The 26003-nt window shown below is 38.2% G+C and overlaps 1 protein-coding gene across 1 annotated transcript; it reads left to right on the plus strand.

Moving 5' to 3' along the window:
* On the plus strand, positions 1-25878 carry LOC127961082 (ras and Rab interactor 3-like). The gene is made up of 11 exons (XM_052560016.1): positions 1-559; positions 12080-12196; positions 12543-12645; positions 12980-13052; positions 13146-13237; positions 13899-14269; positions 16194-16698; positions 20104-20409; positions 21369-21500; positions 22155-22321; positions 23321-25878. The coding sequence occupies exons 2-11, from the start codon at positions 12080-12082 to the stop codon at positions 23636-23638; spliced, it is 2184 nt and encodes a 727-aa protein (XP_052415976.1). The 5' UTR covers positions 1-559; the 3' UTR covers positions 23639-25878.
* The last annotated feature ends 125 nt before the right edge of the window (positions 25879-26003 follow it).

The raw sequence follows: 26003 nt of genomic DNA on the forward strand, positions 1-26003 counted from the left end.
GGCGCTGTCATGTAGGCTGTCTTCCACTCTTTCTGTCTCATTTATGAGCTATAATTGACATATTTCAGTGTTTGCATATTCGTTTATTCCTTTATTTTTACATACAACTCAGCAGATTTTATTGTAGCCGACTATTCGACAACCGTGACAAAGAATGATTGCGACAAACGACTTAAATTATTTATACTCTACTTGATTTTATATCTTGGTACCAAATATTCGTGCGTAATCGTATTATTTTGACTTGGCTGAGGTGTATTATTCTTGTTGTTTTTCTGTACCTGCGCACGCAGTGACACGAGAGTTTGTGTCGCGTGGGTAAAGTTGCGCGCGGAGCTCCAGTGCTCGTGAATCACGATGTGATGAACACGGAGCATCGTTTAATGATATCAAACTCATCATATCACATGAACAAGGATCACCTCATCAGATCAAACACATCCTCACAAGCCCCGGTGCCGCCGAACGGATCAAACGATGCTCAACCGAAAGCTGAATTCACCAACCTGATGATGATGATGATGATGGACGAAGAGGTGAAGAACTATTAACGGAGAAGGTAAAGTTATTCACGCGTCTAGAGTCTTTTTCAACAACATTTGACACTAATTAAAAATAATTAGCATTATTGTGGCGTCTACCATGGTAATACCATGTTTTTTATGATAAAATATTTTATGGCATTATTTGAAGCGTCTGTAATCTTATATCTGGTATTCTTTGGAGTACCAAATTGGTCATAATTTAATCCCATGGTATCACCACAGTACTTTCAGGACAGGTAGGTGAATGGATAAAAGAACTGACAAAAAGTACCAATACCAGGCTTTTTTCGTTTGGATGTGAACAAGAGATATCCTTTGAATTACTGTAGTACTGTATATGGTCATTATTCAGTACCATGCTATTACAATCCGAAACCATCAGTGTCACATGATACTGCTACTGTATTTTTAGGAATAGTTGAATATGCTAAGAAATGCCAAGGAGAAGTACTTATGTGCACATGTAACATGGTAATATCATGTTATACTTTGAAGCAACCTGAGGTACCATGTCAATACCTTGGTATAAATATATGATATCCATGCAGTATCATGGTATTATACATTACTGTACCGATGCATTTGTCACCACAGTAATCTCAAGAGATGCAGGACAGGTAGGTGAATGGATAAAAGGATTAACAAAAAGTACTTAAGTATTACCATGCAGTTTGTTTGGATGTGCACCATGATATTCCTTGAATTACTATAGTACTGTACATAATATAGCCATCATTGAGTACTATGGTATTACTGTCAGATACCATCAGTTTGACATGGTACTGTCACCTAAAAGTATTACCATGCGTTTTTGGCACATGCACCATTGTAATACTATGTTATCTTTTAATGCAACTTGGGGTACCACATGAATACTATGGTATTTAAGGTAAGATATTTTCCATGTGAAGCCAGGATATAATTACATCAAACACAGTGAATCGTAAAGAGGATATTGAATGCAGAATGTCAGAATATAGCTATTAAGTATAATGAGTGATTATAGTCTGTGTTTTGGATTGATAGTTTTGATTTTCTACAGTGAATCTGGGTGGTCCATCTGCTTCTTTTTTATTTATTGTTATTTTTTTTATAGACGATCTCTACAATGATTCAGGTTTCTTGTTAAATGAAGAGTTTGGATGAGGCACTCTCTAAAATGTCTTATTCTTTTGGTTTGGAAAACATCCTTTTTTTTTTTTTTTAGCATGTACAGTAAAGGTTTGTTGCCTGGTGGTAGTTAGACAGAAAAACCACCGCGGCTCTGAGCATCTTTGGCTGCGGGGGTGGCAGTGTGAAAAGTGTGGTGGTGAGCCTCCTGGGAGAAACACACACACACACACACACACACACACAGAAGCAGTCTGTTCACACTCGCAGTGGCTTTGTTCGCAGCACATTGACTGATGGATGAAACTCTTGTTTTTCCAGTGCTATAATGATCAGTCTATTAGAATGATGTCATTTGTGCTGTCATGTCATAATCACTCATTGTTGACACTGTATATATATTTATATATAGATATATGTATCCTGTTTTGTCACTGATATGCATGCATAACACCCTCACCATTATTAGTTTTGAAAGAAGTCAAACCCATTTGCCTTTCTTTCCCTTTTTTCATTAAAATGCAATTTCCTACTCACATGACAAATTAGCAAGCACAGACAGTAGCGCATGCCGCTTACCATGCCTGGATTTATAGGGAATGCATTTGATTTAAAGGAATAGTTCATCCAGAAATGGGAAATTGCTGAAAATTTTATCCACCCCTATCCAAGATGTAGATGAGTTTGTTTCTCCATCAGAAACAGATTTGGAGAAATGTAGCATTGCGTCACTTGCTCATCAAAGGATGCTCTGCAGTGAATGGGTGCCGTCAGAATGAGAGTCCAAACAGCTGATAAAAACATCACAATAATCCACACCACTCCAGTCCATCAGGTAATGCTTTGTGAAGTGATGATGCATGTTTGTAAGAAACAAATATGTTATAAAGGGGTTTTAACTTCAAACTGTCGCTTTTGGCTAAAATACGAGTCCATAATCCATAATAACACTTCCTCCAGTGAAAATCCATCCACATATTTGGTTAGAACAGTTTTCGTTTGTAAACGGTGCTTAATCACTGCATATTTCTCTCCCGATTCAGACATTTTTCACTGGAGGAAAAAATTATGATTGAGGATTGTTTTAGCAATAGTTTAAAGACAAAACGTCTTAATGGTGGATTTGTTTCTTATTTACACATTGCTTTTCACTTGACATGACATGAACATGAGTGGTGTGGATTATTGTGATGTTTTTATCAGCTGTTTGGACTCTCATTCTGACGGCACCCATTCACTTCAGAGCATCCGTTGATGAGCAAGTGACGCAATGCTACATTTCTCCGAATCTGATGAAGAAACATATGATGAAGTGCATAAAAATGTATATTTTCAGCGAGTACTGACTGAAGTTTTGATCTGTTCTTCACACAAAGTATGGTTTGTAAACTTCTGCTGGATGTGAGTGGTGTTCAGACGTGGCGAGAGCACCTGTGGCAGAACGATCACACGTCTGAATGAGCTCACAGTCACCAGCTCCCTGCTTTAGGACATTATAAACGGTGTTTCTGCATGTGGAGAGCCCTTCAGCAGCCAGCCGTGTGTGCTTACATGAGTCATTCCCTCCATCACACCACAGCAGAGCTTTCCATCGCTGTGAGCTCCTCATCTTTACTCTAGTGATGCTTTATTTGATTACATGATTGTTTTGGAGAGAGAGAACAGGTTTAAAACTATAATAAAGGCATTTTAGGAAGTGTTTGTTTTTTTCTGAAATGCCGTTAAGAGTAATCAGCATTCAAAATGTGAGGGGTGTAATTTTGTAAGTTTTATGGAAGCATAGTTTGTTTTTCCTCTAAATTAAAAAGTTACTTGTGCTTTTCTTCTTTTCTTTCTTTCTTTTTTTTATTATGTTTATAGTTTGTGTTATATGTTGTTATTATTATTATTAGTTATTAGTTATTAGTTTTCTATTTATTTAGATAGCATTGCAGTACAATATTATGAAAGTATGTTATCTTGTTTATTACAAAGATAAATTAAAATAAAGTATAATAAATATAACAAATTAATATATATTTTTTGAAAAACAACAACTATTATTATTACCATAATTCATTAATCATTTATGTATGCATTTAACATAAATGAAATTACATTATATCATTCATGATATGAAATATAAATAAATGTTTAGTATAATGTAACAAAATTAAATAAATATTTTTATTATTATATTTATTTAGTTTCATATTATTATTATTATACATATATTTCTTTACAAATATATTATAGATATTTTTTATTTGTAAATTAAAAAGGTATTTCATGCCTTTTAGTGCCAAGAAATGTGTAAATAAATGTACTTTATTCATTTTTTTCCACCATATTCAACTATAATTAACCAGTACAAATATTTTACTGTAGGATTTATTTGTTGTTGATTTTTTTTCATTAACTTTACTAAAACATTTCAAGGAGCTGCAAAGTTATTGCTCAGAGCTTGTATGTTTTGAGATTGAACTGAATTTGTTTGAGTTCACGTTGATCTCTCTGATGTGTAATTGTATAATGTGGTCTTGATAGGGTTGATATTTCCTCTGAATCTCTGTGAGACACACAGACTGAGGTGTGTCACGTGATACTTAATATACTCAAATGGCGGGGTCTTCGTCATAATCACGGTCATTTTAATAGCCCTTCATCTGTGTGTCATGTTTGTTTGCGTGCGAGTGAATGTTAACTCCGTTTCTCTTCTCTCACTTCCGTCATCTGTTTTAATAAAGGCTAGCTTTATATTCGGGCTCATCAGTGGGCAGCTGGCATTAGGACCCCTGATTTCACACATCCCACCTCATCTTATCCGTCACTTTAGGCCTGTTTTAGACACAAGCTCAATCCGCTTCGGCTGCGCTGTGTCATCATTCATCAGCCGCTTAAATAGAGTATGACAGCATCGCTGCGCTAATAATGACAGTCACATTCAGACACATTTCACTCAGATGACATGAGAACATGGACAGATTTTAACGCTTAATAGTAGTCGCTAACAACTGAATCAAATTGGATGAGATGAGTTTAACTGAGTTAAGATGAGGTGAGATGAATTATATTGAAGGGATAGTTCACCAAACAACTTTGGACCCTTCTGACTTTCATTGTATTGAAAAGAAACAAACTTTTTTTTTCAAAATATTCAACAAACATTTCTATTAGAAGGAATGAAGTCAAATGTATTTGGGACAACATGAAGGATAGTAAATAATGACAGTTTTATTTTTAGGGGGTGAACTATCCCTTTAAATTATTGAGTTTAAGTTCATTTAAAGTTGCGGAGATTAATTTAGTGAACATGTAATTGAGCTGACTGAAGTAAAATGGAAGTGAATTCAGATTAAATTAATTAACTATTTCCTTTTTAATCAGAAAACATTTCAACTTAAAAACTTAAGTTCAGTTGCTGACTTAATTTTTTTAAAAGGGATACTCCATCCCAAAATGAAAATTTAGTCATTAATCACTTACCCCCATGTCGTTCCAAGCCCGTTAAAGCTTCGTTCGTCTTCATAACACAATTTAAGATATTTTGGATGAAAACCGGGAGGTTTGAGACTGTCCCATAGACTGCCAAATAACTTACACTGTCAAGGTCCAGAAAAGTATGAAAGATGTTGTCAGAATAGTCCACCTGCCATCAGTATCGAAACGCAATGAAGCCACGAGTATACTCTTTGTATGAGAAGTAAACAAAATTAATGACTTTATTCAACAATTTTACTTCTCTGTGTCTCTCCACATCACCGTAGCACCATTTTGGAGAATATGAGCTGAACGCAGGCAGTGTACGCTCTTCTGTGTCAGCCACGCCACACGGATACATTCTCTACGTGTATTTACGCTTTGATTTGAAAGAAAACAGTGCATCCTTGTGACACAGAAGAGGATACGCTGCCTGTGTTCAGCTCATATTCTCCCACAGAGGACAGTCATTAATTTTGTTTTCTTTTCGTACAAAAAGTATTTTTGTTGCTTCATAATGTTACGGTTGAACTACTGATAGCAGATGACAGTGTAAGTTATTTGGCAGTCTATGGGACAGTCTCAAGCCTTCCGGTTCTCGTCCAAAATATCTTAGATTGTGTTCCGATGATGAACAAAGATTTTACGGGTTGGGGGTAAGTGATTAATGACAACATTTTTGTTTTGGGGTTGAGTATGCTTAAGTAAACTTAAATTTAAACTTAAATTGTACCAGGCTGACTTCAGATTAAATGAACTGTAATTCTAGCAGTAGCATGAGTCTTTTATATATTTATTTGTGTAAAATCTAATTTAACTGTAAAGTGTATTTTTCCTATATGCATTGTTTAAAAGCTTGCAGAAAGTCACACACACCCATAAAATTATTAATTATATATGTATATGTGACCCTGGAGTCTTAAGTCTCTGGGGTATATTTGTAGCAATAGCCAAAAAACATTGCATGGATCAAAATTATCGATTTTTCTTTTATGTCAAAAATCATTAGGATATTAGGTAAAGATCATGTTCTATGAAGATTATTTTTGATTAGTAACATGCATTGCTAAGAATTAATCTGGACAACTTCAAAGGTGATTTTCTCATTATTTAGATTTTATTGCACCCTCAGATTACAGATTTTCAAATAGTTGTATCTCAGACAAATATTTTCTGCTCCTAATAAACCATACATCAATGGAAATCTTATTTATTCAGCTTTCAGATGATTTATAAATCTCAATTTGGAAAAATTGACACTTAAGACTGGTTTTGTGGTGTGTGTATATATATATATCTCTATATATATATATATATATATATATATCTCTATATATATATATATATATATCTATATATATATATATAGATATATATATATATATATATAGAGATATATATATATATATATATATATATATATATATAAAATTGTGTAAGATTAACCAACATAATATGTATAACATGTAAGACATATCACAATTCAGATTAAATTGAGTGTATGAGATTGTAGAGTGATTCAGTCTGACGTCTGTGCTCTGCATGCTCCACATTTTCTTCTCAAAATCTTCCCCTCCACCATCATAGGTGGCTGGATCTCATCTGAGACGTTCTTCGTTTGAGCTCTTTTATTCTGACAGCTGCTGCTGCTCATTTCCAGCTGAAGATGCAGCTCCTCTGCTTCCTGTCTCTCTCCCTCCATCTCTCCTCACTTCCTCCAGTCGCTCTTTCTCTCGTTTCTGTCCCTGGAGATGTTTCTCAACAGGCTTTTGCTGCGACTCGTGTTTGGTCTCCCACACGCTTCTGCTTCATGAAACCACCTCTCTGAGTGTCTCCAAGTCCTCGTCCTCTCTTTCTCTCCATCTCTGCGCTTGTTACTGGAAATGTTGTGAGCTGTCTGACAGACTGTCTTCATGTCACTGAAGTTCAGTTTTTCATCTCGGCAGAGCAGCCGAAATGACCACCTGCTCCACGGCTCGCTCGTTTCATGTTTTTTTTCCCCGAGTGGCCTTGGATACTTAATTTGAGGAATGCATTAATTTCATTGGTTTCCAAAAACTCAATCTGAGCTGTTCTCAGAATTGATCATTTTGCTGTAACTCTCAAATCTCATTTACAGTCAAACTACTTTAAAGTGAAGTTTCAAGATGTAGATGAGTTTGTTTCTTCATCAGATTTGGAGAAACTTAGCATTACATGCTCACCAACAGTGAATGGGTGCCGTCAGAATGAGAGTCCAAACAGCTGATAAAAACATCACAATAATCCACACCACTCCAGTCCATCTATAAATGTCTTGAGAAGACAAAAGCTACATGTTTGTAAGAAACAAATCCATCATTAGAGAGTTTTTACATTTAAACCATTGCTTCTGCCCAAAATATGTGTCTACAATCCATAACAACACTTCCTCCAGTGGAAAAAGTCCATTCACTGTTGTCCTCTCACATATTAGTTTAAAACAGTTTTAGACTGGTTTTTCTTGTAAACAATGTTTGATTCGTGCAGATTTCTCTCCCGATCCAGACAAGACCATTAACTGGAGTGAAAAATATTAATGTGGATAGCTAAAAGTAAAAGTTTTAATTTTCTTAAAAACTAAATTCCCAAGGCATTAACTGATGGACTGGGGTGGTGTGGATTATTGTGATGTTTTTATCAGCTGTTTGGACTCTCATTCTGACGGCACCCATTCACTGCAGAGCCTCCATTGGTGAGAAAGTGATGCAATGTTAAATTTCTCTGAAATCTGAGAAACATTTTAGCAAACTTTCAAAACTAAGTTTACTCGAAATATTATAAACTCTCTATTTAATATCTTTCCTAAGAACCCCGGTAATCTCACATGCATTCGCTGTAGATATCTCAACAATGTCTCAGACGTTGAGCAATAAAAACCCTCTGCGTATTTAAAAGACAGTGATTCTTAAATCTGCCTTTTTATGTGCTCATTTAAAACTAGCTTGATTCGTAATTATAATCTTCCTGAACTCAGACTCAAAAATAGCATCAAGAAAAAAAAAAGGTTGTTGACGTGGAGAAAGCGACTCGCTGCTGAAATCGAACTCACCTCCCTCTTCTCCTGTTCGTTCTCTGCTTCTCTTCCCGTGTTTCTCCCCGTGTGACGCTTAATTGCATAACTCTGTGTGTAGGCTGCTTGGGCTTTATGTAAGGAGGCCTACGCTGCAATCGGACATCATCTGTCTCTCTTCAGTTGTTATCTGGTTAGGGTTTGCGGTTTGGAGGTTACTGACCCATCAGTTTTGTGTGCTGATGGCACTCGCTCTCAGATTCTCTTGCAGTGGGTTAGTGCTTGCGTTTGTGGGTGGTAAAGTCATGATGTGATGTTTATGTAATAAACCCTCTACATAAACCTCAGATGGGTGTTAGAGGTCTACAACGTACACATGGAATAAACAAAGCAGGACTGAGATATAATAGCTGGCATTGTGCTGTTGAATGGAGCGTCTGGTATATTTTGGATACCATTCACACCATTGAACCGTTTTCTTCACAATTTCCAGTCAAGGCTGCGTTTAGCCAGAGGAGAATGTGATTTATTGTAGGTGCTTAAAGGATCTTCACAGCGATGCCATAGAATAACCATTCAGTCAAAGATTCCTTAAAGAACCATCTCTTTCTTATCTTATAAGAACCTTCTTTCACCACAAATAACTTTTTGTGAAACAGAAAGTTTCCTCAGATGTTAAACATTCTTTATAGAACCATTTAGACAGAATATATCCATAATATAGCATCGCTGTGAAGAACCTTTATTTTAAGAGTGTATTTGATTTGTTAAATTAATTAATTTAATGTATTTTTTTATTTAAAAAATTGTGAGAATGTGAGAAAAATACCATAAAAACAGTTCAATGTTATTAGAATTTTAAAAAGCTGTTTACTATTTGAATATATTGTAGATTGTAATTTATTTCTGTGATCAAATCAGAATTTTCACCATCATTCCTCCAGTCTTCCTTCAGGATCCTTCAGAAATCATTCTAATAAACTGATTTGCTGCTCAAGAAACATTTCTGATTATTATCAGTGTTGAAAACAGTTGCTTCATAATGTAGAGAAAGTGATGCAGTTTTCCATTTTTTTTTATTTTGGGTTCAAAAGAGACATAATTTATTAGTAATATAATTTTTTTATTAATCTTATAAAATTGTATTAAAGCTGCAGTAGGTAACTTTTGTAAAAATATATTTTTTACATATTTGTTAAACCTGTCATTATGTCCTGACAGTAGAATATGAGACAGATAATCTGTGAAAAAGCTCCTCCCAGTGTCCTATTGCCATTTGCAGAAACTCCATCGCTCCCGGTAAAAAACAACCAATCAGAGCTGCGGTCCGTAACTTTGTTTGTTTTCAAAATGTAGAAAAATTTACATAATAAGCGAGTACACCATGAATCCATTTTCCAAACCGTGTTTTTAGCTTGTCCTGAATCACTAGGGTGCACCTATAATAAGTGTTTATATTCAGACTATTTTAGATTGCTTCGGGGGTACCGCGGCGGAGTAACCCAGTACCTTTGTGATTCTTCAAAGACATAAACAGAGAGAAGTAGTTACCAAAAGTTACCTACCGCAGCTTTAATCCTTGCTGTATATTGGCTTGCGACACACGATTTCCCTGTGTGATACCGTAAATCTGCCTTGACACAATCTGCATTGTAAAAAGAAATATATGACTAATGGTAACTTGACTTGACTTGAAGTGTTTATATATATTTAAGTGTATCTCATCATTAGACTAAATATTAATAAATATTTGACTGTAAAACAAAAATATATATAATAATCTTGGCACAAGCATTTGGACTGTAAATTATGATGCAGTGATATTTTCTTGGCCGTGAGATGTTTTTTTTTTGTTTTTTTGCCAGAACATTGTAATAGAGCTCAATTAAAGCACAAAGCCAGTTTTGAAAGATAAAGGGTACGCATGTTAATTAATTAATTAATTTACTGTGATACTATCAGTCTTCTATTCAAGCTGATATGCTGATTTGATGTGCTAATTAATTCCTGACAGTTTTAGGCACAAAACGCACCAATTTCTGAGAATGAACGATAAAGAAAACCAACACACTGAATTTGTTAATGTAACACTGTCAAACTCTGTGTGTTTGTGTGCTTAGCAGACCTCTCTGTATTGAGACTCTTGATGCACGAATGCAATTACATGCACATTTCTGCTTTTGGAAGCTGTAAAGCCAATGTATGTATATTGTGCTCGTGCCATTTACAGAAGCAGATCATATTACTAAACCTAAACCTCACAGTTTCAGCACTGTTGCATGGTTACTTTTATGTCATCGCTCGCCTTTCTTCATTCCGAAGCGAATAAAACACCGACGGCAGCTGAATCTACCTGTCGGATAGTGTTTGAGGAAGGGACGTGGGCTTCAAAAACGATATAAAAATATCACAACGAGCCCTGATTGTGCAGGAGAGCTCTCTGACACCGCTGGGAAAGGGCAAGAGGAGCAGGAATTAAAAAACATCCTCTCTACTCTCTCCTGTTTAAAGCGCAGTCTGTCTTGTGCGCGAGCGAGCGTGTTTCGGGTGAGTAGGTGTCTGTGGATGAGTGGGACTGCCTGGTAGGACGTGTAGGCATCTGTTGCCATGACAACCATCTGCTGTTATGCATAAGCTTCCTCTCGGGCCGCCCACACAGTGTCATCGCAATGATATTTAGAGAGAGAGCGAGCGTTTGAAGCGGTGACTGCTGCACGGCTCACTGTCTGCGTGTTTCATGTAGGCTCAGACAGAACCTGCAGAGTTTTTCCACAGTTCCTCTGCGGGTAAAAAGTGCAGAGAGAACTGCTGAGCATATCTCCATTAGTGTTATGAACAGCGTTGGGTGTAAAGCCTGTGTTATAGTCTCTGCATCCTCTATGGTAGGCGTGACTTAACAATCATCATCAGAGAGTGTGCGTTGTTCAAAAGCACCATTGCACATGTGCAGGCTGTGTGAAGAAGTTCATTGCTACTCGAACTTGTACAATCAAACTGATGTTTCAAAGTCACACCACCTTGCTACTGGGGTTCCTCAAGGCTCAGTACTTGGACCACTTCTCTTCTCCATCTACATGACATCATTATTTTGTGCTCTGCAAGTGAACGACGCCTTGTGGTGCCATCCCAAAGAAGTTCAAAATCACTCTCACAGACCTTTTTCTGGACTGTGTCCAGCTGGTGGAATCAACTCCCAATCTCAATTCGTAAAGCTGAGTCTTTACTCATTTTCAAGAAACATCTAAAGACTCATCTTTTTCGCCTGCACTTAACCAACTAACACCAGCACTTTTCCTTTTCTTGTCTTTTCATTTATATATATATATATATAAAAAATTTTTAAAAAAACCTTGCTGTGCGTTCTCTACTAGACTAACTGAGACTTGTCATGGCACTTGTATACTGTTGTTGATCTCTTGTTGACCTGACTGCTTCTATTGCTCTCATTTGTAAGTCGCTTTGGATAAAAGCGTCTGCTAAATGATTAAATGTATATGTAAATGTTATACTACTACTATTTACTAAGACTATGGAACAATTCTATATAAAACATAGTGGATTTAACATAAAAAAATTAATGCATGTTTTTAATGTAACCTTCTCCCTTTAAATGCTCTGATCCATTCAGTAATAATGTATGCAGTTTTAGTGGCCTTAACTACTATGCACTTAGAAAGAGACATTAGTAATCTAATGACAATGTTAAAGATGTAATGATATTGGCATGCACTAATAATGAACATAATGAAATAATAATGAACTTATAATGCACAACTGTTCATTGATAACAGTACATTAATAATTTAAAATTAATTTAAAATATACATTTTGAACTGTTCATGTTAACTACACAAATAGAGCCATTATATAACATTATATTTGACTTTCTGTGAAGTTATTGCATGTTTGTTGACCCCTGTCCCATGTGTTATAGATGGACGCGAGGAGTTTGAGTGTTTTGGATCGTCTTCTCCTCACACACTCCATATGGTTGCAGCTGTCAATCAACCCAGACTCCGCCCACCAGATCCTGCAACGAGAGATAGTTGGGGTGAGGGAATGCCAACAGCCTCTTACAATCAAATCATCATGTTTTCTTCACAACCTAAAGTCATAATTACAGTAATAATGCAGAGATGCACCTCAGTATTACCTTTGACTGCATAACAATGTCCAGTATGGTGGGTGTAATCTGCAACAAATCAACTAATTACACTGAACTACAGACAGCCTGCTGCATTACCTTCATATACAGTCATTTTATTTTAAGGTTTATCACCCACCCCTATTCCATTAAATATCAACTTTGTAGTTATATAAAGTATAATAATTTAACATGTGTACAACATCATCTAATGAGAGGTAATGGATGCTGTATATCCCCTCTTCGTCCACAGACGTTTCTGGTGTGTAAGTGTAGTGCGTCCCACAGGAAGGTTTTGTGTGTGCGGCTGCAGGAGGGAGGAGTGTCACAGTATCCCATCCGTGAGGAAGACTCCAGTGAGTTCAACATGTCACAGCTTTTAAACTAAGCTAATGGTATTTTCTATCCCCTAAACCTAACAAACAATCCTTTGGTCCCATATACTGTTTATTTGTTGTTGTATTGTGCTGTGGAGCTTCTATTATTTTAAAGCTAATTAAAATCCTAAACAACTGGTATTTTAACTTGCAATGTAAGCTATTATTGTGTCTATGCATGACTACCTGACATGCATTTTATTTTATTTTCACCAATAAGACAAGCATGCACAGTTTCACTATCCCCAAAAAAGGTTTATGCCTGGTAGCAATATCTTTGTCAAATTTTTGCATCTTCTTTCACACTGTTTAGCATTTTCTCTTGCAAGTTCTGCCCTGAGCTTCCCTGATCTCTGCAGACTAGTGGCATTTTACACCATTAGCAGGTAACACACATCAAACATCATAGGAAAATGATTAGTGTAAATTAAACAAGTGTTTTATATATAATCTCTGCTCTTTATGTATGTGTTCAACAGAGATGTATTGCCTTTCCCACTGGAGCTCCCAGATGCAATTATACAGGCCACAACACACACCCAGCTGGAAAGCATTTCACATTTGGGTCTAGGTAAGAATGCATGTTTATCACGACCATTTCCACCCCTCTTTCTGACCTTTAAATCTAAACTAGCTATTTTTTCTGATGTACCTTTAATGCTTATATGTAAACACCAACTAAGCATCCTTAACACCCTCTTGCAACCAGCTGCAGCAATTTTCTGTGCTTATGCCCACCTGCGGGTGTGCAGTTTTGTCCTCTATAGTTTTTAATTTTCCCATCCATGCTTCAATAACAGCCTCTTTGCAAAGTTAGTGTTTCCTTTTGACACTGTCAAAAAATCTGTTGAAATGTACATCTGAAAAAGTGCTGAAATGTACTGCTCAAACTCCGGGATAATTAATTGGTACTGGGAGCAAGAGTGACTCAACAACATTTGGCAAACTTTCCCAACAACTTACCCTTACTTTTAATTACCAACGGACAAATACCACATGCCTAAGCAATTCCAACAAGCATGCCAAATAGCATCCTTATTATCATACCAAAACAGGGCAGGTCACGTTTCACAAAACAGATGGACGCGATGGACGCAAAATGATCTTCTTATGTTTTCATGATACATTGAAGGCTGTAGTTTCGATAGATACTAGAATATGGCACAAATGCTCTGAAATACTATCTTTTCTTTCTCAATTCCATTCTTTGCAAACTTCCATGGATTTTTCAGAGTTCTGGAGCTCTCAGACATCTCCTGGCCTTCCTAACGGCCCCCCTCCACCCTCAGTGCCACACCGGACATTCAGATTGATCAGCCCATGTTTTGTAAACCCCCTATTCCTTCAGCCTCCCCAACCCAGCAGATCTGCCTCACACAAACGCCACCGCTTTAAACGCAGCCTCAGGGTCCGTGTGTCCAATGAAACCTCCCTCAGCTTGTCGGGTGGAGAATCGGACCTAACCCAAGGGGAGACACATGGACAGAATTCCAACCAGGGTGGCCCGAGACGAGCGGGGGGATTAAGCGTGCTCAGGAGGACCCCGGCACTTACTCCCACTTCACAAGAGGAAGATGAACAGATGTTGGGATATATACCACCTGTAAGTTTATGTACCTTTGGCTGACTGAAACTTCTTGGTCTTGGGACAACGTTAAGGGTTACTGTGGCTCAAGGGTGTGATTCGGACATGATTGTCCAACCCTTAGTCTTGTAGGTCCATTTTCTAGTTTCGCTCCAATACACCTGCCTCAAACCTGTCCTCGAGGCCCCCAGCCACGGAATATTTGTATGTATCCCTCATTTAACACACCCGATTCAACTCAACAGCTCATAAGTAGAGTCTGCAAGTCTTGGTTGTGACCTTTGAGGGAGACATATGAAATGTACAGTGGCTGGGGTGCCCAGGACAGGTTGGAGAAGCACTGTCTTGAAGACCTTGATTTGCTGGATAGGGTGTCTAATTAGAGCTAGAGCTAATCTCTCCTTAAACCCAAAAGAACACTGCACAATTTTAGCAATCCCATAAGATCACTGCATGTCACACTGTGTGATAATATATGGTATCTAGTATGGTTCCTGTGGCTCAGTGGTAGAACATTGCGTTAGCAACACAGAAGGTTGTGGGTTCAATTCCCAGGGAGCACACATACTGGTAAAAAAAATGTGCAGCCTGAATGCACTGTATGTCGCTTTGGATAAAAGCATCTGGTAAATGTAATAAATTTGTGTGTAGACTGTACGATGATTACAATTATTAACTTGTACAATAAGATGCACGTTTCTATGGAAGAAGAAATGTCATCAGCATGCACTAGTGGTAAACAAAAAGAGCATGATAAGGTGAGGTATTTTTATGTGTGCTGAAAAAAAGTGGAAGCGGCAAGAGAGGAAAGTATAAGATCTTGTTTTATGTTGTTTTATCGCCAAGTCGCGTTGATTTCATGTCACATTTTTATTGGCTGGTGAGTAAACGTGGATCATACCAGCAAACACACTGTGTCTTTGGTCGCAAGACCATGAAAATGGCCGTCTTTGAACCTCTCTCACTGTATGACACAGGACCACCAATTAGGAGCCACAATCACAGAAATTGTCGCAATTGTTTCACGATGCCATCTCTCCTCTGGGACAGCCAAAAATCGTGCAGTGTGTTTATGGCTTTAACTCTAGAATCTTTCATCCTTCCCTTTGCCCTCCCAGGATTACACACACCTGGATAAAGGTCTTAAACAACATTAGCAACCTATTATTTATCTGTGTTTTTAGGGCTAGTTAATGGTTAAAGTGGGAGTAGGCTTGGAGTTAAGACTATGTTTGCTAGGATCAGTGTATTTCAGAATTTGTTCTAGTCCTAATTAAAAGACTTGAGTGAGCTAATCAAGGTCTACTGAAACTTTTGGGCAGGTGTGTTGGAGCTAAACTCAGGAAAATTGCCCTCTAGCAGCAGCAGCAACATTCTGATCAACTCTCATTTCACTCTCATATTAGAGATAGTTAATAATTAATAGCTGCATATGGAAAGGGTTTAGGGTGTCTTTGTTTTACAGTAACATTGTTTTGGCACCAAAAAAATGCAACACAGCAGCACATCCTACTTGGCTACATTTTTGGATTTCAGTCATGGTCCCGAGGACACACTGCTCTCTTTTATCTGACTCACGCCTTTAAGTTTATGGAGCTTCTTTCAAACCAGCTGATGATCTTAAATAGGTGTGTTAAATGAGAGTGATGGGTCCCCAGGACAAGGACTGAAAACCACTGGATTAAATCACAGTCCCCATGCAACTGTGCAGTAGTTAGCGCGGGTGGAAAGAGGTTTGCACAAATATAACCATTACTGCTTAACTGCCTCCTACAAACAATATAATGATATTCCACATACTGTGCCTACACTGCACTTGTGGTTCTGGAAGGTCATGATCGTGATGTGTGTTTGAAACTGTTTCCCTAGTGTCAATTTTCTAAAAATAACGTTTTCCTTTTTTTTTTTACCTTACCCCCCTCCACATTGTGTGGTTCTCTAGAGTAATTCCTTACCCCAGCAAGGCAACACTAACCTCAACAAAGATACTGAAGATGGTGAGGTGTGTCTGGCTTTGGAAAGGACTCGAGCTCCTTCCCTTGCTGAATTGGACAGCAATAGTTCCTTCAGCAGTCTGGAAGAGGAGGAAGCCCAGGCGGACCTTGCCCACCAATGGCCACCTGCCGCACGTGGTACCCGTTTTCCCTCAGCAAACCCCACATCGACTTTGCGCCGCATGACCGCCGCCTTTGTTTGCGTGTTCGCTCCTGAGCGCAGAGTTGCCAGATTGGTGGATGAACTCTCATGTGACAAGCGCTCCACATTTGGGTCGCTGGTGCAGGACTTTTTAGAGAAGCAGAGGCAGGAGATGGAGGCCTCAAAGCATAGTTCTGCTGTGGAGCTGCTTCAGGGGATGAGAAGATTTCTGTCCCAAGCCAAAAGTCTCCTTCTGGAAGCAGGAGAAATAGAACCTCCAATTGAGACACTGGTGCCTGAGAATGAGAAAGGTAAGGAGGCATCACTTGAGATTTAATCAGTGACCCAGTTTTGATGCATTAATTCCTGTATCTCAAACAGCAGAGCAGATGCTAACAATGCCAAGGTTAGGAGTTAAATTTCCAGTGAACTTTACCAGCTGGTAAGAGGTGCGTAAGTAAACCTCACTCCCCTGATTTCAGAAGGTGCACTACAACTGACGCTAGCCACTTTGGTCTGTAGCATCCTTGTTAACATTGGGTTAGGGTTAGTGCCTCCCATTCCAGCAACCTGAGTTTGAGTCATGCTCAGAGAGAGGCAGTTAGGACCGGAGTGGTTACATTGGTGCCATGACCTGAATAAGGTTTAGGGGGTCAGTATAAAGATGGCTATAGACTGTGGCCTTTAACGTCCTTGTTAGTATGCCCGCCTCCCATATTGGCGACCTGGGTTCAAGTCATGGTGACCTAGGTTTGAGTCCTGATCAGAGTAAGGTGGTTAGGACCGGAGGGGTTACATTGGTGCAGTGTCCCGGATGAAGTTTAGGGGCTCAGTGTAAAGAAGGCTATAGACTGCAGTCTTTAACGTTCTTGTTAGCGTGGCTGCCTCCCATATTGGTGACCTGGGTTAGAGTTCTGGTGACCTAGGTTTTATTCCTGCTCAGAGTAAGGTGGTTAGGACCGGAGGAGTTACATTGGTGCCGTGACCCGGATGGGAGTGAGGTTTAATGGGATGAGTGTAAAGACCTTTATAGGCTGCGGTCTTTAACGTCCTTGTTAGTATGCCCGCCTCCCATATTGGCGACCTGGGTTCAAGTCATGGTGACCTAGGTTTGAGTCCTGATCAGAGTAAGGTGGTTAGGACCGGAGGGGTTACATTGGTGCAGTGTCCCGGATGAAATTTAGGGGGTCAGTGTAAAGAAGGCTATAGACTGCAGTCTTTAACGTTCTTGTTAGTGTGGCCACCTCCCATATTGGTGACCTGGGTTTGAGTTCTGGTGACCTAGGTTTTATTCCTGCTCAGAGTAAGGTAGTTAGGACCGGAGGGGTTACATTGGTGCCGTGACCCGGATGGGATAGAGGTTTAAGGGAATGAGTGTAAAAACCGTTATAGGCTGCGGTCTTTAACATTCTTGTTTGTGTGCCCGCCTGCCATAATGGCGAGCTGGGATTGAGTCCTCCTTGGAGCGGGGTGGTTAGGGCTGAAGGGGTTCACATTTGCATGCAATATAAGTCAAACCTCCAAGTTTTGGTTACCAGAGCAGGGGTGGGGAACGTCGATCCTGGAGGGCCTGTTTCCCTGCAGAGTTTAGTTCCAACCTGTTTACCTGTACCTTGATTAGCTTGTTCAGGTGTGTTTGATTAAGGTTGGAGCTAAACTCTGAAGGGACACAAGCCCTCCAGGATCAACGTTCCCCACCCCTTCTGTAGAGTTTACCTCCAACCTTTATCAAACTCTTCTAGTAATTCTAGTAAACTTTCTAGTAATTCTGAAGATGTTTATTAGATTGTTCAGGTGTGCTTGATTGGGGTTGGAGCTAAACTCTGCAGGAAAGCAGACCTTGAGGGCCAGAGTTGAAAACCCCTGCACTAGGCCATACCACCCCCAATTTTTACCAGTCATATATTAATGAAAGTAGACCTGTTTTCTTTTAATTAAATAAAATGTGACTAAGTTGGTGGGACATTGCTAGAATGTTGCCTGGATGTTCTGAGCAGTTTGTAGATGGGTCATCCTCATGATAGTCTTGTCTTTAAATATGTCCCTGTTTTAATATCGTTTTGATGTCTTTAAATGAGTGTTTGCTCATGTTAATGTCTGTCTAGTGGAAACTGAAGGTCTGATTGTTCATGAAAGTAAACAATCAACAAGAAGCATGATGCATCATTCAAGTTCTGTTCACAACACAAATGGTGCAGTTAAGTTAATTTTAATGAAGGTAGGTTTAATACACCTAGGATGCACTAGGAGTTTGTTCAGATAATTAACTCTAAGCATGAGCAATATTAATTGTGATGCTTGACTTGGCAAACATCACTAAGGCTTTTACAGGAAGTAAACGGCTCAACGCTATGGATTGCATCATGGAATCCAATCAATAGGTTTTAAAAACTCTAAAACCACTGGAGTGGATAAAAGATTTGATTGGTTTCCTAGAATCCTTTAAAATAATGAATTTCTGGGAAATAGCATTCATGTTTGAATTTCAATGTTATATGTAGCTTTTATTAGCACAGCTTTAACAGTTTTGGTGTGAGATGATGACTGCTGTTCTGTGGTGTACTTGTAAAATTGTATATATTTTCAAAAATGTTCTTTGCAGAGTTTCTGTAGGAAAATGTGTTACTGTTAATGCAGCATGCTAACTTCTGGCAGCACAGCAGAGCTTAAGACACAAGTTTAAGTTACTGTAGCTCTATTTTTATACTGCAGAACAATTACATCAGTCAAATAAGAACATCCAATACTTTATAAGCCTGCATAGCTGGGATTATGAGCTGATTATGAGATATCTCCCCCAAATCAAAGCAAGAAATCTAAAAGCTGGCCACATCCCTGGAGATGGATGCTGTTTCAGATGTTGGTGGAGGCATTCGCATTTTCCACTTTGCATTTATCATTAGCACATAGCACATTCCCACGCATACTTCAGGAAGCGTGTGGAGAGAGAGAGAAGATATAGAAGGAGGGATGGGGAGGAGATTTTGATCAGTGCACAGATTTTCTTGTTTGCTGTAATGTGTCTGGCTCTTTCTTCTGCTGTACAAACATTAATTTGCTATTGAACAGAGCTTATTTATTTTCGTCAAGCTGCTCAGTGGCTGTGTGCCTTTGTGTTCACTACCAAAGACATAACCATGTTTATACAGAGCTACAGGAGAAAACGTGCACGTTTCAAATAGCTTTAGCCAAACATGAGTAGGCCATTATGCAATCTGTGCCATATCTTCTAATTTTCTGCCAAATCAGTGTAAAACGTAAGCATTCATTTTGGTTGATCAAAGCATTATTAAATTAGAAATGAATGTATAAAGAAGTATTCTGGGTTCAATAAAAGATCTGTAATGCTCTGTTGGCAGCATTGACAGAAAAATGTGCATGCATAGTAATGCATTTACAATGTTAGTCTACAGGCCAAGGCCTTGCACCACAATACACATTGAGATACAGATTATTTATAAAGTATAGCATCAACGTTGTGTGAAATTCATTTAAAATCATTAACATTGTCTATTAAAAGTTCCATTCTATATTTCAGTCCCTGACAAGGCCATACAAAGCCAGCAAATAATGTAACTGGCACACAAAGAGACTGTTATCATTCAGAAATATCCACCCACAGTATTTCACAGGGACAATTTACTTTACAGCTTTAAATAACACCATGTGCTTTACCAACAATAAAAGATGCATATTTTCTGTTATGTGACCCACAGATCTTGCCCTGGAAAAGGCTCTGTTTGGCTGCGTGTTGAAGCCGTTGAAGGTTCAGCTGCAGCAGACGCTCGTTTCCCTCCACACTAAGGACGGCTCCTTACAGAAGATCACAGACAGCTTGCTGGCCTACCAGGAGGGCGCACTGGAGCGCCTGGCTGTACGAGTCGGCGTCCTGGACGTTCGCGGCATGGACAGAGCGAAGGCAAAGCTCACACTGATGCAGCGCAGCCATTCGCCCATTGACAAGGTGCTGCTTCTGCTGCAGGTGTGCAAGAGTGTGTACAAAGCCATGGGAACACAACCTGGTGAGCAAAGATTTAGAGACTGGTTTGTCATCTTTAGGGCAGGAATTTAAAGGGGTCATGAACTGCCTCTTGTTTTTGTTTTTTTCACACTGTTCTCTGAGGTCCACTTATAATGTTATCAAGAATTTGTAATTGGCTATTTTCTTTATTTTCCGTCTGTTTTGTTTTTGACCCCCCTCATCAGAATGCTTTGTTTGAATAGGCATGACAGATTCAGACTCGGAAGTAAACGCCCACTGCTGTGATTGGCTAACAGTTATGTATGATTGAAAGCCACATCCTACACAGATGAACGCTTCAGTGATTTAGGTTAAAAATGCATTAAATGATCATTTCAAACGATCTGTTTAAAGACAAAGCAATAGTGATCACGTAATAAAAGAGTTGTTACAATTGTGTTGATTTCTTTCTGAAAATCCCGTATCGAATTGTGCCTTGTTTGTAAACTAATCCGTGGTAATATTAAGAGAACAAAGGACCAAGTTCTTACTGATGTGGTCATGATCTTCATTTAAAATAAAGTTCATTACCTGTTTCCTAACGCTGGGATCAGAAGGAAGGCAATGCCCAGTTTTTCCACAGCTAAGCCCTGCACAGCTACTTGTTGTCTTTAGTGCGTATTTATTAGTTTGGTTTCTGCACAGTCCTGCATTTGACTCTCTTGTTATTCACACTACATGTGAGAATCGGTGGGCGGAGCTAAACAGGCAGTGATGTAGAAGCAGGCGTTGATCTTCTTCTGAGGAGGCGGAGCTCCACACTATTACATCATAACGTTGTACATTCCACAAGCAAAGTGTCATTTTTTCAAACTGCCTTCAATATAAGCTGTTTTTAGACTAAGGAGAACGTTTTCTGAAACATACAGGATGTTTTTATAGTACAGTGACATCTTTCTTATATGTCAAAACATCAAGGGAATTTGGTGTCTTAGTTCATGACGTATTTCTTCTTTGCAGATCAGGACGTGGGGTCTGAGGACTTCCTACCAGCGCTGTCCTACGTGCTAGTTCAATGTAACATCCCACAACTGCTGCTGGAGACAGAGTACATGATGGAGCTGCTTGAGCCGTCATGGCTGACAGGAGAAGGTAAAGGAGAATTTGCCTCAGAAATAAACAAAAACAGACTACTGTATGTCTAAAATCCATGTTTGTTAGACTCAATCAGATCCACTGAGCAGACAAGCACTTTTATGCTACCGTGTAAGATAATTTGTTAGATAACAGGTACTGCATGCATCCTTCACAAAATCCCGGACTGCGAGGAACAGAATCAAAGGGATATACAAAGGCAATTATAAATATGCAAATTTACATTAATTACAGGAAAATGTAAATCAAAATAATTTCATTTAAAAATGAATCAGCTCTAAAGATCATGAAACTCGTGATTTTTTATAATAAAACACAGACCTTTCAAGACAGACCTACCTTGAGCTCCGAGCTGCGAGTGGGTGTGATTTCCACATCATTTATCATTTATCTCCATCAACTTCAGTAGCCGTACTCCCAGTGAAGAACTACACTACCTGAACACAGCAATGGCAATCACAAGTTGCTGTTACCATGGAAACCCAGCAGACTTCCATAAAGTCTTATGAATTATGTAATCCGGTTGATCTACCTACGCTTTAAAACTAGTTATGTATTCTCTTAATGAATTCAGATTTTCTTCGATTTGGAAGTGTTCATTGTTGATGACCCTGGACTGAGGAGTTTTGATGTATTTTTGTTTGTTTGTAGGTGGATATTATTTGACGAGTGTGTATGCCAGCCTATGTCTGATCCAGAACAAGCCTGGGGCCACGCCCACCTGCAGTATAACCAATGAGGCTCAAGAGTACTTGAGGGAGTGGAGCAGGAGGCGGGGCCAAGAAGCCAAGACACAGAAAGACAATCAGCTGAAACAGGTTGAAACCATAGTCTACATATATATATTTTTATGTATATATATATTATTCCTCTTTTACATTTTATATTTAATAATTTACTGTTGTGGATTTGTCTTCCGTGTAGTCAAAAGTAATTTTTAAAGGGATGGTAGGTCCAAATCAACTGACTTGTAATAATATTTTATAATATAAGTGGTCGAGATTTGAAGAGGATCAAAAAATTTCATCAAACACGTTTTGGTTTTAGGTTTTAGGACAAATTTGATTAAACATTTAATAGTGTGAACAGTTAAGTAATGCACACTGAAACTGTATTAACACTATAAACAGTTGGTTGATTATATATTTATTTACTAGTTTAATAGTTCATGCAAAAATGGAAATATGCTGAAAAGGTACACCCGTCCAGGCCATCCAAGACATAAATGAGTTTGTTTCCTCATCAGATTTGGAGAAATGTAGCTTCATTTGCTCACCAATGCATGCTCTGCAGTGAATGGGTGCCGTCAGAATGAGAGTAAAAAACAGCTGATAAAAACATCACAATAATCCACAGCGCTCCAGTCCATCAGTTAATGACTTGTGAAGTGAAAGATGTGTGTTTGTAAGAAACAAAGTGATCATTAAGATCATTTTTTAACTTTAAACCATTTGTTCCAGCTAAAATATGTGTCAATAATATTGATTTCTCCAGTGCTCTGAATCAGGAGAGAAATATGCACAAATCAGGTACCGTTTACAACATAATCATAACAAATAACGTTGATGGATTTTGAAGTAAGAGGACTTTTGAAATGGATAATGCATTATTATAGAATATGGGCTTGTGGGTTACTTGTGGATTATTGTGATGTTTTTATCAGCTGTTTGGACTCTCATTCTGACGGCACCCATTCACTGCAGAGCATCCATTGCTACATTTCTCATCATTTTCAGCTTGGGAACTATTCCTTTAAATCAGCTTTAAATGTGTTTTGTGTTTTGTGTTTGTTTCTGTTGTTTCCTGCCGGAGTGCAGAGGTTTGTGCGAGTGTTGTTCCAGGACGACTGTCGTAGTGGAGTGCGAACGCTCCTCTGGAAGGCGGGGGAAAATGTGGAGGCTTTATCCCAAACCTGCGCCGGTCTGTTCGGCGTGACGGAGCCGCAGCACTACTGTCTGTTCTGGAGGAGTGAAGGGGAAATGCGCCCTCTACCGGCCCATATTCAGCCACATCAGCTGGGCATGCACGAGGCAGTGTCGCTGTCTTACCTCCGCTCCGATCACGACTTCAGCAAGATGCGCAGACTGACCAGAGGAGGCGCTGTAGATCTGGGCGAGTCGGTGTGCGAGGAGTGAAGAGACGCAGGTGCACAATGTGACTTTTACCATTTATATTTGTTGTCACGTCGGTGGCAAGAGGATTATGGATGTCATAAAGTATTTGAATGCTGTACATGTGTTCAGTTCTATGGATGATGGTGATTATTTTTGTGTGTTTGGGTGTGTCGCGTGTAATCAGAAAGCACAATAGCATTTCAAATGGATACTTGGTAATAATGCAAAAAGCAATATCTGCCAAACCGTCACTTATCGATTGGCTTGCAGAGGTGTGCATTGCAGAGTAATACCAAAGTGTTGACTATACACACAAAAAAAATCTAAATAAAAATGAGTAATGTTTAAACAGTATATGTGCACATCTGAGTAACGGCACTGTGTCTGCACTGGATGCATGTAGCATGCTGCATTGAATCACTGGAGCTGTTTACACTGGACTGCACTTTCACTTCATGCTTTCATTCATCTGACATACAAAAACTTATTTACTAATATCATACATGTTAATTGATAGATATTGATTTTATTTAATTTTATTTCATTTAATTTAATTCTACATTGGTGCCCATAAGATTACATAAAATCTGTAATTTTTTTATTGATTTAATTTTGGCCTAAGATTATACCCTTTAAAAAAAAGCACAAAAAAATCCAATTTAGATTTTTTATTTGAAGCTCCGTTGTAGCTCGAGATCCCAAATGCATCAACTTCACTGAAATGCTGATTCATTTATTTTTAATAAACACGGTTTAGCAAATTAGAGAAATAGGCAAAAATGATAATTTCATATGTAACGTCTATTTCATAAATACCTTTGTACACCAGTTTATTTCGTTAAAATATGTGTTTGTATTTTTACCATTCGAAAACCTAAAGGTATTTTAATGTTTTATCTCTTCTGCTCACCAAGGCTGCATTTATGTTTTAAAAAATACAGTAAAAACAGTAATATTTCTGAAATATTATTATAATTTTAAATAACCGTTTTCTGTGTGAATATATATTCAAGAATAATTTATTCCTGTGATCAAAGCTGTATTTCCAGCATCATTACTGCAGTCTTCAGTGTCACATGATCTTCAGAAGTCAGTGTAATATGATAATTCATTTCTGATTATCATCAGTGCTGAAAACTGATTCATATTTTTGTTAAACCTTAATTTTTTGCTAAATAGCTAGTTAAATAGAGCAGCCTTTATTTGAGACATAAGCGTCTCTAGTGTCACTTACGATCAATCCAATGCATCTTTGCTGACAAAAAGAAGTAATTTCTTAATTTTTCTCTTGCTGAGCTTGTAACATTGACCTGTATTGCGTATGTACTGTATGTGTATCTGTTCATGAGATGCCGTGCAGCTTCAGCACCTCCAGTGTGGACAGCGACACGCTTCCAGTGTGAATACAGTGTGATTCTGGAGTGAGTCTTACCAGTTTTACTTGAAATGCTCTGGCTGTTTTGTTCGCTGAACATTATTAACTGATCACCACTGGCCTGATATTTGTGTTTATTAGATTTTTTTCCTTCATATTCTTCAGAAAGCAAGACTATTTCATTGTGTGAAGGATGTAGTAAACGTGGCATTATGATCATTTGTGAATACTCGTGTAAATAGACTCCAAAGAAGCAGCTGGTTGTGTTCGGCGCTGATATTGTGAGTTGTGTGCGGCTCGGGTTTCAGCTCACGGTGGGCAGATAAAACTGTCAGGAGCTGCCCACAACTCAGCTCATACTGGGAAGCAAATTTTGTTAAGTCGGGATGAATTTCCCTCTCGGCTGAGGAGAGGAATGTGATTCTCAACATGGCCAAGCTTTAGTTTTAAACCAGGGGCATATGCATGAAACGGTGGCGTTTGTGCCTGAAAAATGCCTGATTTTTACAAAAGATTTTATTGTTTGAACCAGAATTAATAACCCATTTAAATGACTAACTATTACACAGCATTTAATGTAACCGTTACCATAAAAAAAACAGTTTTGACAAAAGATAATTCTAGTAGTATCAATAGTTGTGTGTGCCTTACAACATTAAATTTTAAAAAATGTATTTAAAATTATACTTGCATTTAAAAATGCAATCACATAGTTTTTGCATTTTAATTGAATTAATTTTGACATTTCTTATTTATTTTTGTGGGACATTTTTGCGCTGCTGTTCAACTCCAAATAAATAGATATTGTTATATTATATTTTTATCTCGCATTGCAATTAATATAAATCAAACTGCACTTGTTTATTATTATTATTATTATTATTATTATTATTATTATTAAATAATAATGAATACAAAATAAGTAATCTAACACAATCAAAACGTGAAAACAATAAATTTCATAAATCATGATTTTTATCAAAACTGGTTATCTGTTTTTGATAATAAACA

The sequence above is a fragment of the Carassius gibelio genome, chromosome B7, assembly GCF_023724105.1.
Source record: "Carassius gibelio isolate Cgi1373 ecotype wild population from Czech Republic chromosome B7, carGib1.2-hapl.c, whole genome shotgun sequence".
NCBI classification, from domain to species: Eukaryota; Metazoa; Chordata; class Actinopteri; order Cypriniformes; family Cyprinidae; genus Carassius; species Carassius gibelio.

Bases quoted from the DNA above. Each gene is read 5' to 3' on its own strand.
- LOC127961082 (XM_052560016.1), top strand. From the start codon at position 12,080: ATGGACGCGAGGAGTTTGAGTGTTTTGGATCGTCTTCTCCTCACACAC. The intron at 12,646-12,979 runs GTGAGTTCAACA...CACACTGTTTAG, and splicing joins CATCCGTGAGGAAGACTCCA to CATTTTCTCTTGCAAGTTCT. The intron at 20,410-21,368 runs GTGAGCAAAGAT...TCTTCTTTGCAG, and splicing joins AGCCATGGGAACACAACCTG to ATCAGGACGTGGGGTCTGAG.